We start from the raw sequence: 15,703 nt of genomic DNA, 5'->3' as shown, positions 1-15,703 counted from the left end.
AAAATGTAAAGATTTGTTTTACAAGCAAGGTGTCATTATCGGTTTAATATATCACTAATATCAGCAATATAAACAATGATAAAATGACACAATTTCTTTGATTAAGTGGTGTATAAACTATCCACTGGAAACGAATTTGGTATTTGGTTAAGGTGTGTGCAGTACAGATGATAAAATCTGCTACTTTCAATTAGCGTAGAGAAAAACTGTTCTGGAAATGATTTAGCAAATGTCTAAAATTTGAGAAACATTTCATATGATACTGTAACAATACAAAGCCTCGTAGACAATTCTTTTTAAAAAGATATCTCATATTTATATAGAATTCTATGCTGCTCTAATATATCTTGGAGACTATGTCTCTGTATAATTGAACTTTATGTTAAAATAATAAATACATAAAATAAATGTGAATTCATTGTTTTGTTTATTAAAAATTACTTAAAGTGAACAAACGAAACGTTATGAGTTTAGAAAGAAAATTTGTAGCTTACAGAAAAGCACATAATGTACTTTGCTTCATTGCTGCCTAATTTGACATTAAAATCAAAATGTGTTCTTTATCAGTAGCTGAAGATACAGTAGCATTTAGAAGCCAATGATTGTCTAAAGCATTTTACAGGTATAGGCTTGCCGCTTAAATGAGGAAGTGGAGAAGTAGCAAACTAAAAATATGTCGGCAAGTGTGAAATGACGAGAGTTGAAGATAACAAGTCAAGAGTAAGAGTAAAGTGATGAGGGTCGATGATATTAAATAAAGTATTAGGGTAAAGTGACGACGTTTGAGGATAATACGTCAAGAATGTGGGTAAAATGACCAAGGTTAAGGATAACACGTCAAGAGTGTAGGAAAATGACGAGGGTTGAGGGTAGTGCGTTAAGTGAACGACAATTGAATTTTGTAAATTTTAGCTATGTATAGCTAGTAGATAATACCACTTAACTTTTCCACACATCTTCATGATATTAAGAAGTTCAGTCAATCTTACCCTTTTATCTCACTAGATATAACACTATCAACGACATAAGTTGGCAGAATGTGACATATAACAAGAAAAACAGCTTGTATTATAAAAAATTTAATTTTAAAAGAAGTCAGTCTGACACAGCTGCTTCAAACAACTTCTGCCTTTTCGACGTTTACTTTAAAGCATGACTCTAAGCATTTTGTTCGTTTTTACACGTTAACTTTTACAATTTACTTTCTCATAACCCTCTCGTTAGGAACAAGTGCCTCCTTATACAATATAACGCTCTTATCATGAACGAAAGCATTCATGGGCACATGGAAAACGGGAAGTATCTAATTTTTATAATAGTTTCTACAAAGATAACATTTAATAATTCAAGCAATTTGTATCGTCTAAATTAAACCTCGCTTTTAACCCTTATGTTATAAAATTTCGATTCATTTTGGATAGTGGATTTCTTTTTACCTTATGATATTTTCATGATTCAATCAAGAAAGTAACTTCTCTTCCCGAGTAATTTTGCGATTAAACAACACACTTTTCGGATTCAAAGGAATTCTTTTGATGGAAAGCATAGAGACAGACTTCCAATTTATTACGTACCTAAGCGTACATAAAGCATTTCCAAATCACGTACAAAATTACTTTCACATGACCAAATTACCGTCTATTTGAAGGATGCATGTAATAAAAAGTTGCCGCGACAACTGAAGCAAAACCTCCTTTTTTCAAGCAATCATGCGTCCTTTTTTCTCTTGTGTCATGCTTGAGTTTGTTTTACTGTTGGAAGTTCATTTTCAAGTACTTCTTCTACCTCAATCCATGAATTCTAAAATCTGTCAGAAAAATATTAGAGCATTGTTTAAGCACTAAATATGCAGATACAAAGTTATGGATGAAAATAAAAACATCTCTAACATTGTCATAGGGATACTACGAGTGGCGTGACAAAGTGTTGATGCGATTCTAAACTGTATATGCGATTCATGAAGCATATTCCAACGTAATAGTCATCTGGAAAACTCATGCATTAGAGCTCTTGGTATTTATAGAAACATACATGAAAACGTAGTTCTACGACTGGTGATATTCTGACTCCATTTCAAAACCTACATTTCATACAGTGTTTGCAGTGCACAGTGTTTAAGACTAAATTGAGTAAAAGTTGTTAAAATAAACATGACATTTTCTTTGCCAACGTTAAAATTGTCAAACAAGAAAATTTGTTATCAACTTTAAATTGTTTCAGTTCTTTGTGTCATAGCGTGGTCTCGTAGAAACATATAAATGTAAACCTATCTTCGTTCACTAAATAATTTCATTAACTTACGCTCTAGGCACTTTTTGATGTTAAACCTGTACAATCTAGGTTTATAAAATTGCAAAATGCTATACATATTTGGCGCAAAATTAAAACCATAATTATATAATTTTTAATCGGTTAGAACAACAATCCCAGTGCAAAAGCATTCAGGTAAAGTATAAACGTGTCTGAATTGTGTAGACCAAAACGGTGGCCTTGTAAAAACGATTCTTGCTATCCAAACTTGAAGAATAATGTGAAAATAGTGATTCAGTTCATTTGTAATGTATTGACTCAATGCAAGTGGTAAATGTAGCTGTCTTTTCGCATATTAATTTTGATGCCACGCACACAGTATGAATCAGCACAAACATTTCTCTGACGAGCGCGAAGTTTTTACCACGCGGTAAACGAAAATTCCAACTAAAAGTGTTTCTTATTGGCGAAGTGGTGGTTGTTGTAACATAGATAATATTTTTGGTTTTACTCAATTCAAAATGATAAAAGTTCTATAAAAATGAAAAATGGTAATTTTCTATAGCGGTGACATTTGTTCAGAATAAGTTACGCCAATGACAGAAAGAACAACGTAAATGACTTTTGTAACTAATGCTTCTAACACATGTTTCATTTTTCTAGACGATAGTGCCATTCAAGTGAGTCTGCTCGTTTTACACAATAAGTTTTTGAAAGATTTTGTCTATCGTAAAGATGTGTGAAAAACAGTTTGCTAGCTAAGAGCGCTTTAGAGAAATTGAACATAAGAAAATAAAACTTGTTTAGTAGGGCGAACTGATTTTTATCCTTTCACCAAACGAACATCACATATAGTGCAGGAATTATTGGGAAAATCAAATATTGTATTAATTTAACATTAAACAAGAAAGTATAGATTGTTGTAAAACATACCATTTGATTTGAACAAACGTTTGCTTTCTCTATATATTGCTATTCTTGCAGCCGTCTGACGTCTTTCTTCATCCGTATTCTTACATAAATTGCACTTGCAATGTTTATAAACACAGTTTTGTTTATGTCCTTTAACATTTACGAATATTTCGTGATTTCGGCATTTCCTACATTTGGGAGGACTCCTTCTCTTGATTCTGAGGTCTTTCTTATGGACTGATTTGCTCTGACTCTTTGGCATTTTTTGTAATAAAACCTTGACAAGCCTCTTGCGCGTCACGATGAAGAATGACCACAAACGAACAAATCAAAACTAATGTAGGATATGCAAATAGCATAATTACGATGACGTATGGCGTCAATAATCCCCATTCAATGCTAATGACATTGTCTATATCCCCAAAATTAGCATATTCTTCATGATAAAATTAATGCTGTTTGTTGTGTCAAATTACTTACACCATGACAGAACAGAAAACTAAACCACTCTATCACCAGGTGAGAGGAGAATAATCAGAAGATCTTAAAGATAACATTGGTGATATAAAGAAAATGGCTTTTATATATGAAACACTTTTCCACTAACTAGAATGACTTTGTGACACCCCATGCCTTCTTTAATGACTAAACTAAAACTGCACTCTATTCAAAAGTAAGAATTGTAATGGATAAATCATACTCGGCTCAAATTCAGTCTTGCACAGGTGGTAAGTCGTTGCTAAAAATGGAAAGTAAAAAGGAAATTATTTATATTAATGAGCGTAACATGGTTCCGTTTAATGGATGATATATTCAAAAATAATATATTCAAAATCATCGACACTGCCGACACCTTAAAATCAAAGAAGCACTCCACATTAACAAAACTAACCCTGAACTTGATGTTCAAGTTTTTAAATTCAATACGATATTTAGTTTATAATACGCTCGGACGCTCCCCAATAATTTATCTTATTTCCTTTTTATTGTTGCAATTATGTATCACATTACTTTTATATAAACCTTGTATCATTTATTATTTCTCTTATACTGAAGATGGCATCATGAGATAATGAAACATGTCTATCTTAAAAAAACTTGTGTGTATATTAAATGCGGATGATATATTGTTAATCTGCCATGCGTGCGCTTGAATAGTATACAAATGACAAGTACTATATCACAATTTGTTGCTTGAGTGTCTCAGAAACAAGTTTGTTCTTAAAGCTGAATGTAGCTAAATATTATATATCAAATTGATTAATTTTATTTCGGTGTTTTTGGTGTTTTTTATAGCTTAAGCAGAATCATAATCTGTTGTTCCGGTTTTGCGTGGAAATAGTTACAAAAGACATCACACCTCTCTTTTTTCTTGCTATTTTCTGTTCAAGGCAAGTTGAAATATTTTCTTATTCGCGCTTTTTGTCTTGGAGGAAATGTTTGATGGCTCATATCCACTAAAAGAGACCTAATGAATGTTGTTCATAGATTAAATACCTAAAAACTTCAGAAGTGTAGCGTATATTTAAGGAATACAATTGTACAATAATTTATTTGAATAAAATTTGTTATCTTCAACATAAACTTAGCTGTATGGCCTCTATATTTGCCTAGAAAGTATCTTCATTATTTTTTCTTTCTTTATAAAATGAATTATTTTACTATAGGTGTACTCAAATATTTGCATTACAGAACCTGTGGTAGGACGTACTAAACTACTAATCAAAAGCTGTATTCACGTTTATATTCCGGCGTTTTAGAGACAAAATGTAGCATACATGTTTACTTCATTTACATTAAATTTCCTTAGTTTTGTACTATATTTCGTACTGTGGTCTTTACGGACTATTATAATTTATCGCATATTATATGATTGTTATCATAGATACAAGAAACTAAAAAGCACGAAATCTTTTAAAGGATCTTATATAATCTCATTGGAAACTTTTCCGTTCTGTGAACACTTTGTAAAAACATGATGGCATATCTCACTGAAATATTAATTAAAAAACTTTGTAGCAAGTTTTAAGGTGGAGAGCAGACGATTCTTTTGCTTGCATGCGTGGAATACAAGCCCTGTTGTACAAATTTCTTTGCTGTAGTATAATAGAGTGGATCTTAAAATTATCAAATGTATTAAACAAAGTAATACGATTGCATAAAGTTTTCATACAAACAGGAAGTCATTTATACTGAAAAATTTCAAGTATTTGTTACTTTTGTTTACTCTGCACGTATCTTTCTGCGTTATATCAGTTTGTTATTTATAACATTGCGATGACAACTGCATGTACAATCTGGTGCTTGCAAATTTTGGTGCTTTTGGTCACCTACATTAGAAACTGGTAATTTGATAAAGCAGCAGAAAAACCCTTCATGCTAACAAACCATTTTTGAACTGGAAATAAAAAGACCAAAAACATGAGTTATTAATAGTATAAAACAAATTCTGAAGAAGCAAGACATCTTAAGATTGCAAAATATGCATCAAAACAAGACGAGAAGTGAACTGTAAATTTTCGACTTTATTTCAATACTATCCTCAGACAGAATGATTGAAAAAGTAATGTCCAAGACTCTAATAAAGTCTTTGTCATTTTATAAGATATCAGCCCATTTAAAGTTCTGCAAAATTAGCGCTGATTACAAAGAAAAAAATGTAGAAATTTGTTTTATGAGCAAGGTGTCATTATCGGCTTCATATATGAACAATACAAACAATGATAAAATGGCATAATTTCTTTAACAAAGTTGTGCAAGCTATCCACAGGAAACGTACTTGGTATTTGGTGATGGAAATGATTTAACAAATGTCTGAAATTTGAGAAACATTTGATATGATACTGTTACAATACAAAGCTTCGTAGGCAATTCTTTTTAAAAAGATATCTCATATTTATATAGAATTCTATACTGCTCTAATGTATTCTTAAGACTATACCTCTGTATAACTGAACTTTATGGTAAATTAAAAGATACATAAATATATATGAAATGATTGTTTTGCTTATTGAAAATTATTTAAAGTAAAACAAAAAAAACGTTATGAGATTAGAAACAAAACTTGGAGCTTGCATAAAAACACATAATGTATTTCGCCTTAATGCTGCCTAATTTGACATTTAAATCAAATTGTGTTCTTTATCAGTAGCTGAAGATATGGTAGCACTTAGCAACCAAAGATTGTCTAAAGCATTTTATAGGTACAGGCTTACCGCATAATTGAAGATGTGGAGAATTCCCGCTGAACATACAAAACACCTTGTAATCGATGTTTTTATTCTATATTTTGGCCAAGCATAATATTTTTTAGACAAGCATGTATTCGAGGCATTGGCAAAATGACTTATATTTACATCAAAGATTTATTTTTTTACATTTCTTGTATCATATTGGCGGTAGCAACCTAACAATATGTCGGCAAGTGTGAAATAACAAGGGTTGAGGATAAAAAGTCAAGAGTAAGAGTAAAGTGACGAGGTCGATGATAATACATTAAGAGTGAGGGTAAAAAGACAAGGGTTGAGTATAATACGTCAAGAATGTAGGTAAAATGACGAGGGTCCAGGGTAATATCACAGTAGTAAAGCTGTCGTCAATATATCGTCTTTGTAGCGTTAATACGTTAGAAGACATGCGCACGCTCAGTGCTATCTCCTAAAGTATTAAAGCTACAAAGATGATTTTTAGCTCATCTTAAAAGTTAATTGACATTAGATTTGTGACTGTATTTACAAGCATATAGACATAGAGCAGATCTTCAAAATATATGTGACTAACATATAAAATAATAGTAACTATAAAATCATTAAATACACTTAAAATACCAATTTCATAAATAAGAACAGACAAGGTAATGTATACATTAAATTTCTTCTTTAAATATGCTCTGGCGATTGAGATTTTTCATCAGAACCATGCATAATCAATATCTGAACATTGAATGTTGCTATAAGACAACAAAGTACAATAGGTCCGACAATAGCTCCTTCTAAACCAAGGCAATGTTAAATTAACATGAAATTAGTCACAATCTTTTACTATATTTGATAAGGCAACATTAAATCTTTCATATTCTCAGCATTTATAGGCGTGTACATACTACATATACAAAATCTTTCTCATTATGTACAGGTTTCAGCAATATTATGTATTATCAGTGCGAGTAAATGAATTATTTGTAGTTAGTATGAGTAATTTACGTATATTCAATGTACTGTCATTTCATGTGTGGTCTACTTTTCATATGTTTGTATATTTGTAACTTCACAATTATCTCTACTGTCAGTAAATAACTAATCAAATGAAAATATTATGTATGGCTTACAACACTTGTAATCTAACTCATTTACTCGCACTGATAAATGATAGATATAATTAAGATTGCCAAAACGTGCGTAATAAAAAGTTTGCATTTTACGTTCAGTTTGCCAAAATCATGTTGCAGTGAACGATAGTTGAATTTTTTAAATTATAGCTATGTATAGCTACTTGACAACACCACTTAACTTTTCACACATCTTCATGAAATTAAGAAGTTCAGTTAAACTTACCCTTTTATCTCACTATATATAACAGTATCAACGACATAAGTCGGGAGAATGTGACATATCACAAGAAGAACAGCTTGTATTCCTGCGTTGTCAATAAGCCATAGTTCTAAGACAGCTGGAACAGCGGCCCAATAAGATGCAACAAACGGTACGACCCCGGTTACGGCTGCAATCGGTAAATACAAGAAAGACATACATATATAGAAAATATTTGGTAAGGACCATAGGTTGTATGTAAGAAAACTTAGAAGAAAGAATGTCGAATGAAGTTAAATTATATAAATCTATCACTCAATTGAACCTTTTTACTATTTATTATAGATAATTTAGCAAAACATTTTTTTCTGTAACTGAAATTTTTGCAGTTCATAAAGCTATACTTTTCTAAGCGTGTTGTGTACCATGAAATATTAGAATTTCAATTACCCGAAGGAATAAAAACAATTTTCACTCCAAATAAAGTGTGAGTAAGCCAGGTATACAAGCCATAAAATGCAGCCATTTTTAACGAAGCACCAAATACACCCCTGAAACAGTTAATAGAAAACGTTAATCGCACATTCAGGGATAAAACTTGGCATTGAGACTGGGTTTTCACAAATCCTTGCATTGCTGAAAGATAAAATGGCCGAGAATTAAAGAATTAGCTATAAATAATAAATAGCATTTTCGCAGTATAATACTTAATAGCATTTCTTCAATTAATAAATGTGAATATGGGAGACAAGAGTTTTATTCCAGTCAGAGCACTAAATTACAAGAGAGGTTATTTATGCGTAAGCGACGATTTTAAATACTAAACTTTGTAAAAAAATAAATTTTGTGTGCAAAAAAATATACGTCATTAATAAAGGTTTTTTTCTCTAGCATATTTTCGGAAAAATCTCTTTGACTGACTGGTTTATTTGCAAGATAGCGTTTGTAACGACTAAGGATCCAAGGATAGTGCAAAGTTAAAAAAAATACTTCATTTTTAATCGTTATTTGAATCAACCATAGAATGTTTTATTCATTTATTTCAGTTCTTCATTAAATACAACTTCATTTTAGTTCAAGATTAACATCTATTAAATACAACTTCATTTTAGTTCAAGATTAACATCTATTTTCTTCATGACAAAAAAACTATTAAAAACTATCAAAAGTTTATAGTCGAAACAACCATTGTTGTTGTCGTGTCTTTGACGGTTTTTACGTGTGACTAATTTCTTTTTCTTACAAGGTGTAATGTCTATCACTATGTCATTAAAAAAGCTGATACTTTGTCGAGGTGACAAATATACATATGTCCTCGAAGAGTGCAATCACCATGATGTATGGGCAAAAGTCATAGAGTTTCCAACAGTTCTGAAAAGCAATATAATTCCACGAGTGCTATTAGTTTCTATCAGTTTTGAGAAGTTTTGGGAACTCTATAATTTTCGGCCATTTACGATGGCAAGTACACTCCAAGCAATATTTAGGCTGTGCGTTTCCTTCTTTCCTACTTTTACGTATGAATGAAGCATGCCAGGCCAAAAACGGTCATCAACAGTTTGAAAATACATTTGTCGAAACAATCTGAAAGACTGACAACATGCTAATAATATATGACAGACAACTTGTACAGTCCACTCCGTAAACTAACGGAGCTCATAACAATGCACTGATCTATATGAATTCTTTATATAACACTTTTGGAAAAGAATTGAGTGTTCCGAAGTAAGATCCTTTACACAACCGACATTCAAATGTTACAAAATTTACAATTAAGACAATGATTTCTCAAAATTTTTGTCATTTTGGAAAAATGCTTAAATAACTTTATAAATAGGACAACTAAAACAGCCTAAATAACTCTCGATCCATTGACTAACTACATTAAAATACGACGAACACAAATTTCATCATCCATAAAGTTTAGACATTTGAATTTTTGCCACTAATTACACTAAAAAACCAATTCATAATGGCGCAACTTCATGACATAGGAACAATGTTTCCTTATAATATAACATATAAGAACTGAGTAACAATTGATTAGATTGTTTGAGTAAAATGTATGAAATAGAAACAGACTTCTAGCTACCTTATTGCCGTATAAATAATCTCTCCAAATAGCGTTGCTTCATCACCAGACACCGTGCTAACCCAATGCACTGGTAAATATTGATCATGAGAAAAACTTAGAAGATAAAACAACGTTGTCAAAAAGACAATCTGAAATAAAGGTAAATATTGATCATGAAAAACTTAGAAGATAAAACAACGTTGTCAAAAAGACAATCTGAAATAAAGGTAAATATTGATCGAAAAACTTAGAGATAAAACAACGTTGTCAAAAGACAATCTGAAATAAAGGTAAATATTGATCATGAGAAAACTTAGAAGATAAAACAACGTTGTCAAAAAGACAATCTGAAACAAATAAAAACATACAACTATTTATTATTTATTTTTTTATTAAAAATATGCTATTAATAAAAGGTGAAATAACGCTACTTTAATTAAAACATAGATTATTAACAGCCAGTACTTTTAACTACTGGAACATGCAACTTCACACTCAGGTTTCGAAACCAAAGTGTTTATCGACATATCAGTTTCAAAGCAAAGAACAATGGTAAAAAACAAATTACGCAAGTTACAACAGATTTTCACTGGACATCTTTTGATGCATGTGTTTTGTATCTCGTCAAGTACATAAATATATGCAAGTTTATTGTTTTAAATATCATTTAAATATGAAACTATTTTGTAGAAGCTTTCCATGCGGCATCTCGTTATACGTGTACAGTATATATGTCTATCAAATAGTCATTATGCAACATCACAGTTATGTTATGTAGGTGTTATTTGAGGATTGAGAGCAAGATTTTAATATTTCAAAATTATTGGAGGTGGGGTGAAGGTGGGGGCACTACGTGTTTTCGAAATGTAAAATGTCTTAAAACCAACTTACTGTGGAGAAACCAGCATTGAGAAGGTATGTGCCACTTGAAAATACTACAGATAACAAGACAGTGATGATATTGAAAGCCAAATTCATGTTACTTTTAAAGATTAACCAAACTGATTCCAAAACCTATGAAGAAACGAAAGCATAAAGAACACAAGCAACGAGAACCTTTTCTCAATATTGACATACAGAGTTGATTTGATATACGATTTCAGAAACTTCAGCTTATTTCATATTACGGCTTACTTTGCAGTCTATACTGCCTCGATTTTATACCCAAATTTTTTAAAGCGCTGCAAAGCATGTACTTTCGTTCAACATGATTTTATAAAGTTGAAGCATAAATTTGGATGACCAAACATATGCCTCTAAACACGTCCAAGAAAACATCAAACATTACATCATGAAGCGTTTCTAGTCAATTTTTTAATATACTTTACTTATATTAAAGTCTGCACAGTGTTAGAATTTCGATACGAACAAATGCAGTAGCAGCATGGTTGCAGAATTTATTACAATACAAACTAATTTTATGATAATAGTGACATTTCAGCTCGTTTATTTAGACCTTCCGTGCTCATTTCTTTCTACCCAAGCACTCACTGTGAAAACAAAAGATTTTAGAATTGAATTGAATATTAATAAGGCGTAAATTCTTTGTCGCTATGATGTCGTAAACAATTGATTCAGTTCAATGTTACATACATTAGAGAAAATTCGTAAATTTTTGAAAACACATGGTGACTATGAGTTTAAAATGTGCAATTTGTGTAAATAGGTTATTGTTAGAAAAATATAGAAAATTTCATATCTTAATCAGATATGTAAATTTTTAGGCAAACTACCATATATCTCTTTAGAATTCTTTTCCAGTAAATGAATGGCAAATTATTTTCATTAACTGACTAAGAAATTAGGCTTCCCTTGACACTAAATTAAAGTAATTGGAAAATCACACGTTAAGCAGAAATTTTTGGTTGTTTTGGAGTAAATCTGAGCAAAAAAAAACAAGTACATAGAAATTAAATAAACTTTTTCCAAAACATCAATAAAACGCTACATTATCATTCTAGCAACGATAAAATACTATTCATCATTCATGCAATAGACTGAAAGAATATTTGAGCCAATGTGAGCAATATTAAGCTACAATACTTTCATAATTCTTTTACGTAAGTCATGTGATTGCCCAATGACAGAAGATGACATAAAAACTTACAGACATCAAAACATCAATATTTTCTTTGACAACATTTAACACAGTCCAGATATCAATCTTCTGCTTTACAGCCAGTGTGTTATAGATACCCCGTAAGGACAAACCAAATGGGACAGCTCGTTTAAGCGCAACGGTCGAGTTGGATTTCGTTGTTATCGTCATTTTTTCCGATCGAGATTCGGAGCCAGAACTATTCTAAAAAGGAAATTTTTTATAAAAAAGGGTTTAAAAGAAAAAATGAAAATGATGATGTAAAATTTACAGTTACTCAAAATGCAAATTACTACAGGGAAAAAAGATTGACGTAACATAGAAATCTCTACGTAACAAAACAGAAAACCGCTGTGCACAAATTATAAGGATGCATAACTAGCCTCTTTCTCGGGTAACTCTTTCCAACTTTGATAAAGACGGTCAGTTAATTCAAGTATGTGTTTCCTTAACTGCGAATTATTTCTTTGGGTCGTCCCACCAATATTTTCAACCTTAAAATAAAAGATTTAACGGAGTCAAAATTTCATTTTATATTGCGGAGAGTCTTGCGAAATCCAGAAGCAAACAAACAATTTTGCTGTGATCTTCCTATTTTAAACGATATAAAAAAGAGTGATGAAACAATGCTCAAATGAATTAGTTGTTACATACTAGAATTACGGGTGACTATAGAAATATTTGCCTAGCAGAAATAAACAAAAGGGCTCGCTGTGCATAAATAAGATTAGGTATACTTTATTCGCCAGCCAATCACGACCATGAAAAAACATTTGATCTACAGCCTTGTCAATGATAAGGTGAAAGTCTTGGTTTTCAGGAGCCCATTGCCTAGAGAAGATTTAATAATGATTAAAGGAACATTTATAGTAATTGATATACGTACACGTTTTTTTATGCTAAAATACTAAGAAAAAAACAGAAGTCTTCAAAATTGCCTTCAAAGGAGTTCACCAAGAATAACTGCGTGAGACTTACTGGGACAAGATATTTAATTTTTCTTTCATGAATGCCAAAACCCTCAAAAAGTTGCTCTATATTTTATGCAATACGGAACGACAACGGTAAATATTCAACTGGCCAGGCTTTCTACAACCAGAGTAAACAATCACAATTTTTTATAATGTTCATGATCAAAAACAAATTCGGTTATCAACGCGAGTTTCAAAATAAATGAAAAATATTTTCCATTATATTTGACATTCCGAATCCTATCTAGATATAATAAGTACAGGTTAATGATGGTATGGTCAATTTATGCATGAATAAATACAATGTCAGAAAAGGCCAAAATATTGCTTTTATAATAACGTTACTGTAAATGGCTATTTAGCTGAAGTTACAAGAGGAAACTCGGTTAATATCTATCTCCAAATGAGCATAAAATAATAATCATACTCACTTAAAAAATTCTGGATATTCATTCATGGCATCATTGACAAGATCACCACTGACTTGCACCAAATGTAGACTTTCTCTTTGCACCTTTATAAAATCTTTCATTGTCTAATCGAGAGTTGACAACTGAAACAAATGAAGCAGCAATGTACCTGGATAGCTATGACTGCAGCAAACATTATTGTACCAAGAATAAGAAAGAATATCATACATATGCTGATTAGTTTGTCAACAAACTGCTCGACCCAAAACACCATCTATAAAAATATCAATAACAACGTACAAAGCATTTACCTCAGTTACTTTACGTATATTATGTTCAATGAAAGCTATAGATGCCTCGGAGGCTCGCACGCGGGTAAAAGATATCTTACCAACAAACGTAAAACACAAGTGAAAACCACGATTAACCCTTTCCTGGAATTGTTTGGATAAAAACTTATCTGGCAAATATTTTCTTCGATTGAGTTTCGTTTCGCTTGCTTATTGTTTCAACAATGCCGGGTAAAAGTTTAACAATAGACCAACTACGTGTAATAGGAGAAAGTGCATGCGTAGCATGTATGACATTCTTTGATCAATCCTTAATTTATTGGGAAAATTTCGGGTTAAGACTAACTTTTGGTTAAACAAAAATGATCAAGTCCCTTATCACTAAGTAAACAATGATTCATGGAAATGAACAAGAAAACATAAAACCATTTCTATAGCTGTTAATTTACGTAAACAGCACCGTACACACTAGGATACGTAGGTGCTATATAGTCACAGGAGAGTGATTATGAAAACCTAAAGTTCAACAAAGACCGCCTAAATGCCATTGACATTTCTTTTCCAAACAACTCGTCAAATTGAGACCATTCCAATTTTGGTGTGGCGCAAATCACAATTAAACATAGCTAATACCAGAGAGGTATACTGCGAGACTTTTAGCACGGGGGGTTCTCGGATATTTTTCACCACTGTCAGCTACACAAACTTGACGTAGAATTCCAACAAGGCGGCTGAGCCCCTGCCTACTCTGAGCCTATCACCTAAAAATCTCTTTACCACCCTATTGTAACTACGTAAGTTAAGTCTACACGTACCTTTTTATCTCCCAATAATATAGTCCTTGTTATTCCTCTCAGTGGAGCTGGAGCAAGAACATCTTTCCGTTCTTTTGCCCAAACTTTCAGTTTCGCAGAGAATGTGCAAACATATTCATGTAAGGCATTTTCATTATCAATCCATACCAACAATTTTTTCCCCACATATATGACAAAGGGAACAGTCAATAGTTCTAATATCCAGAGGTTCTTTGCAATGCACACAAATCCAGTGGCCCAGAACAACGCGAGGAAGAAAAGATCACTAGCTTTTATGTTGGGAGTTTTTTCATCGACAGTGTCTGTTGTCACGTGATCATCTTTCGTTAATTTTGGCCCATCTTTTGTTTTTCTCCTTTCTACACAAAATATACGCAAAATGCCACAACAAAAAAAATATATTTTCCCAATTATCAGCATCAGAAGTTTATTGACAGTTTCTTACACAGTTTCATCTTCAGATTCAGAATTTTGATTTTTCATAACAGCTGCTGCAGCAAATGACAAATTTCGCAACAACTTACTGCCATCTCTATGAAGCTTGTACTTGTGACCTGAGAATGAAAAAATGTGCATTTACGTAATGAACATGACAAGTATTTTAAAAATAGAAACTAAAAAACTTGTCGTGTTCATTAAATGGGCATAATCAGTTGTGCCTCTATGCAGTTTTGGAAAAAAGATAATTTGATTTTCTTTTATTTCGCTTCAAATAATATTTTCCTTCACATTTTCATATTCTATACAATTTAAATTTTTTTCATAACAAAGGTTAATGCTGTACAACTTATGTACGAGTTCCAGCTCCAGCTTTGCTTAAAACAGAGTTTTAGCTCAGATAAAAGTCTCAATCTCCGAAAATTTATGAAATTTCTTAGTACCAAAATGTTCTTTTCAGAAAAATAAATCGCTCAGAACTTAACGCATTTCGTTTTTCGTGGACATTTATTTGATGAGACATTTACTAAAACTTCTGTCAACTGCTCTGATAATCACTGCTGGATTTTCTGTCCAGACCTCAACAACTCAGATCTTAACTTTGGCTCTATAGCTCAGACTCAAGTGAACAGCATATATGAAGGTTGAAGACAAACACAATAATAAAAATATTTTCTTGAGTGAAACTGCCTTGAAGCAGCTACTATAATTGAATAGCTAGCTAACAACAAAACCTAAGTTGCTAACCTTTATAAGACTTAACTAACTCGGCAAGTGCACCAACACAGCATAGCATTAGGATGAATAAGAACAATGGAACTTTGAACTTCCCAGCACTGGATGCCACGTGTAGAATAAACACACTCCAAACAGGGTATGCAAAGATTGTGATGATTTTTGTATATGATGGTGTCCA

At 31.9% G+C, this 15,703-nt stretch overlaps 2 protein-coding genes and 1 long non-coding RNA gene across 3 annotated transcripts in view; 1 reads left to right on the top strand and 2 right to left on the bottom strand.

Annotated features, from left to right (window-relative positions):
• Positions 1-4,746, top strand: part of LOC124456178 — a 65,604-nt gene extending 60,858 nt beyond the window's left edge. Inside the window, exon 27 of the mRNA XM_047006680.1 lies at positions 4,459-4,746. The gene's annotated coding sequence lies outside the window, so the exon portion shown is untranslated. The remainder of the gene's footprint in view (positions 1-4,458) is intronic.
• Positions 4,747-8,133: 3,387 nt separating this feature from the next.
• LOC124456177 (transmembrane protein 245-like) lies at positions 8,134-14,769 on the bottom strand. Its single transcript, XM_047006679.1, has 9 exons — positions 14,350-14,769; positions 13,414-13,518; positions 13,266-13,348; positions 12,601-12,694; positions 12,247-12,357; positions 11,873-12,067; positions 10,657-10,779; positions 9,784-9,914; positions 8,134-8,242 (listed from the first exon to the last, which is right to left on the bottom strand). Exons 1-9 carry the CDS (start codon positions 14,767-14,769, stop codon positions 8,134-8,136), a joined length of 1,371 nt encoding a protein of 456 aa, XP_046862635.1.
• Positions 14,770-14,797: 28 nt separating this feature from the next.
• Positions 14,798-15,703, bottom strand: LOC124456205. Its single transcript, XR_006952164.1, has 2 exons — positions 15,535-15,703; positions 14,798-14,903 (listed from the first exon to the last, which is right to left on the bottom strand). It is a non-coding gene; the product is annotated as an uncharacterized LOC124456205 (long non-coding RNA).

Source organism: Xenia sp. Carnegie-2017, unplaced genomic scaffold, assembly GCF_021976095.1.
Source record: "Xenia sp. Carnegie-2017 unplaced genomic scaffold, XeniaSp_v1 HiC_scaffold_43, whole genome shotgun sequence".
Lineage (NCBI taxonomy): Eukaryota > Metazoa > Cnidaria > Anthozoa > Malacalcyonacea > Xeniidae > Xenia > Xenia sp. Carnegie-2017.
The sequence above is the reverse complement of the archived record's forward strand: the minus strand, read 5'-3'. Positions and strand labels throughout refer to the sequence as shown.

Coding starts and splice junctions, on each gene's coding strand:
- LOC124456177 (XM_047006679.1), bottom strand. CDS start 14,769: ATGCTGATAATTGGGAAAATATATTTTTTTTGTTGTGGCATTTTGCGT. Junction 13,519..14,349: donor TATTATTGGGAGATAAAAAG/GTACGTGTAGAC, acceptor ATATTTTTATAG/ATGGTGTTTTGGGTCGAGCA. Junction 12,068..12,246: donor AAGAGTTACCCGAGAAAGAG/GCTAGTTATGCA, acceptor TTTCCTTTTTAG/AATAGTTCTGGCTCCGAATC.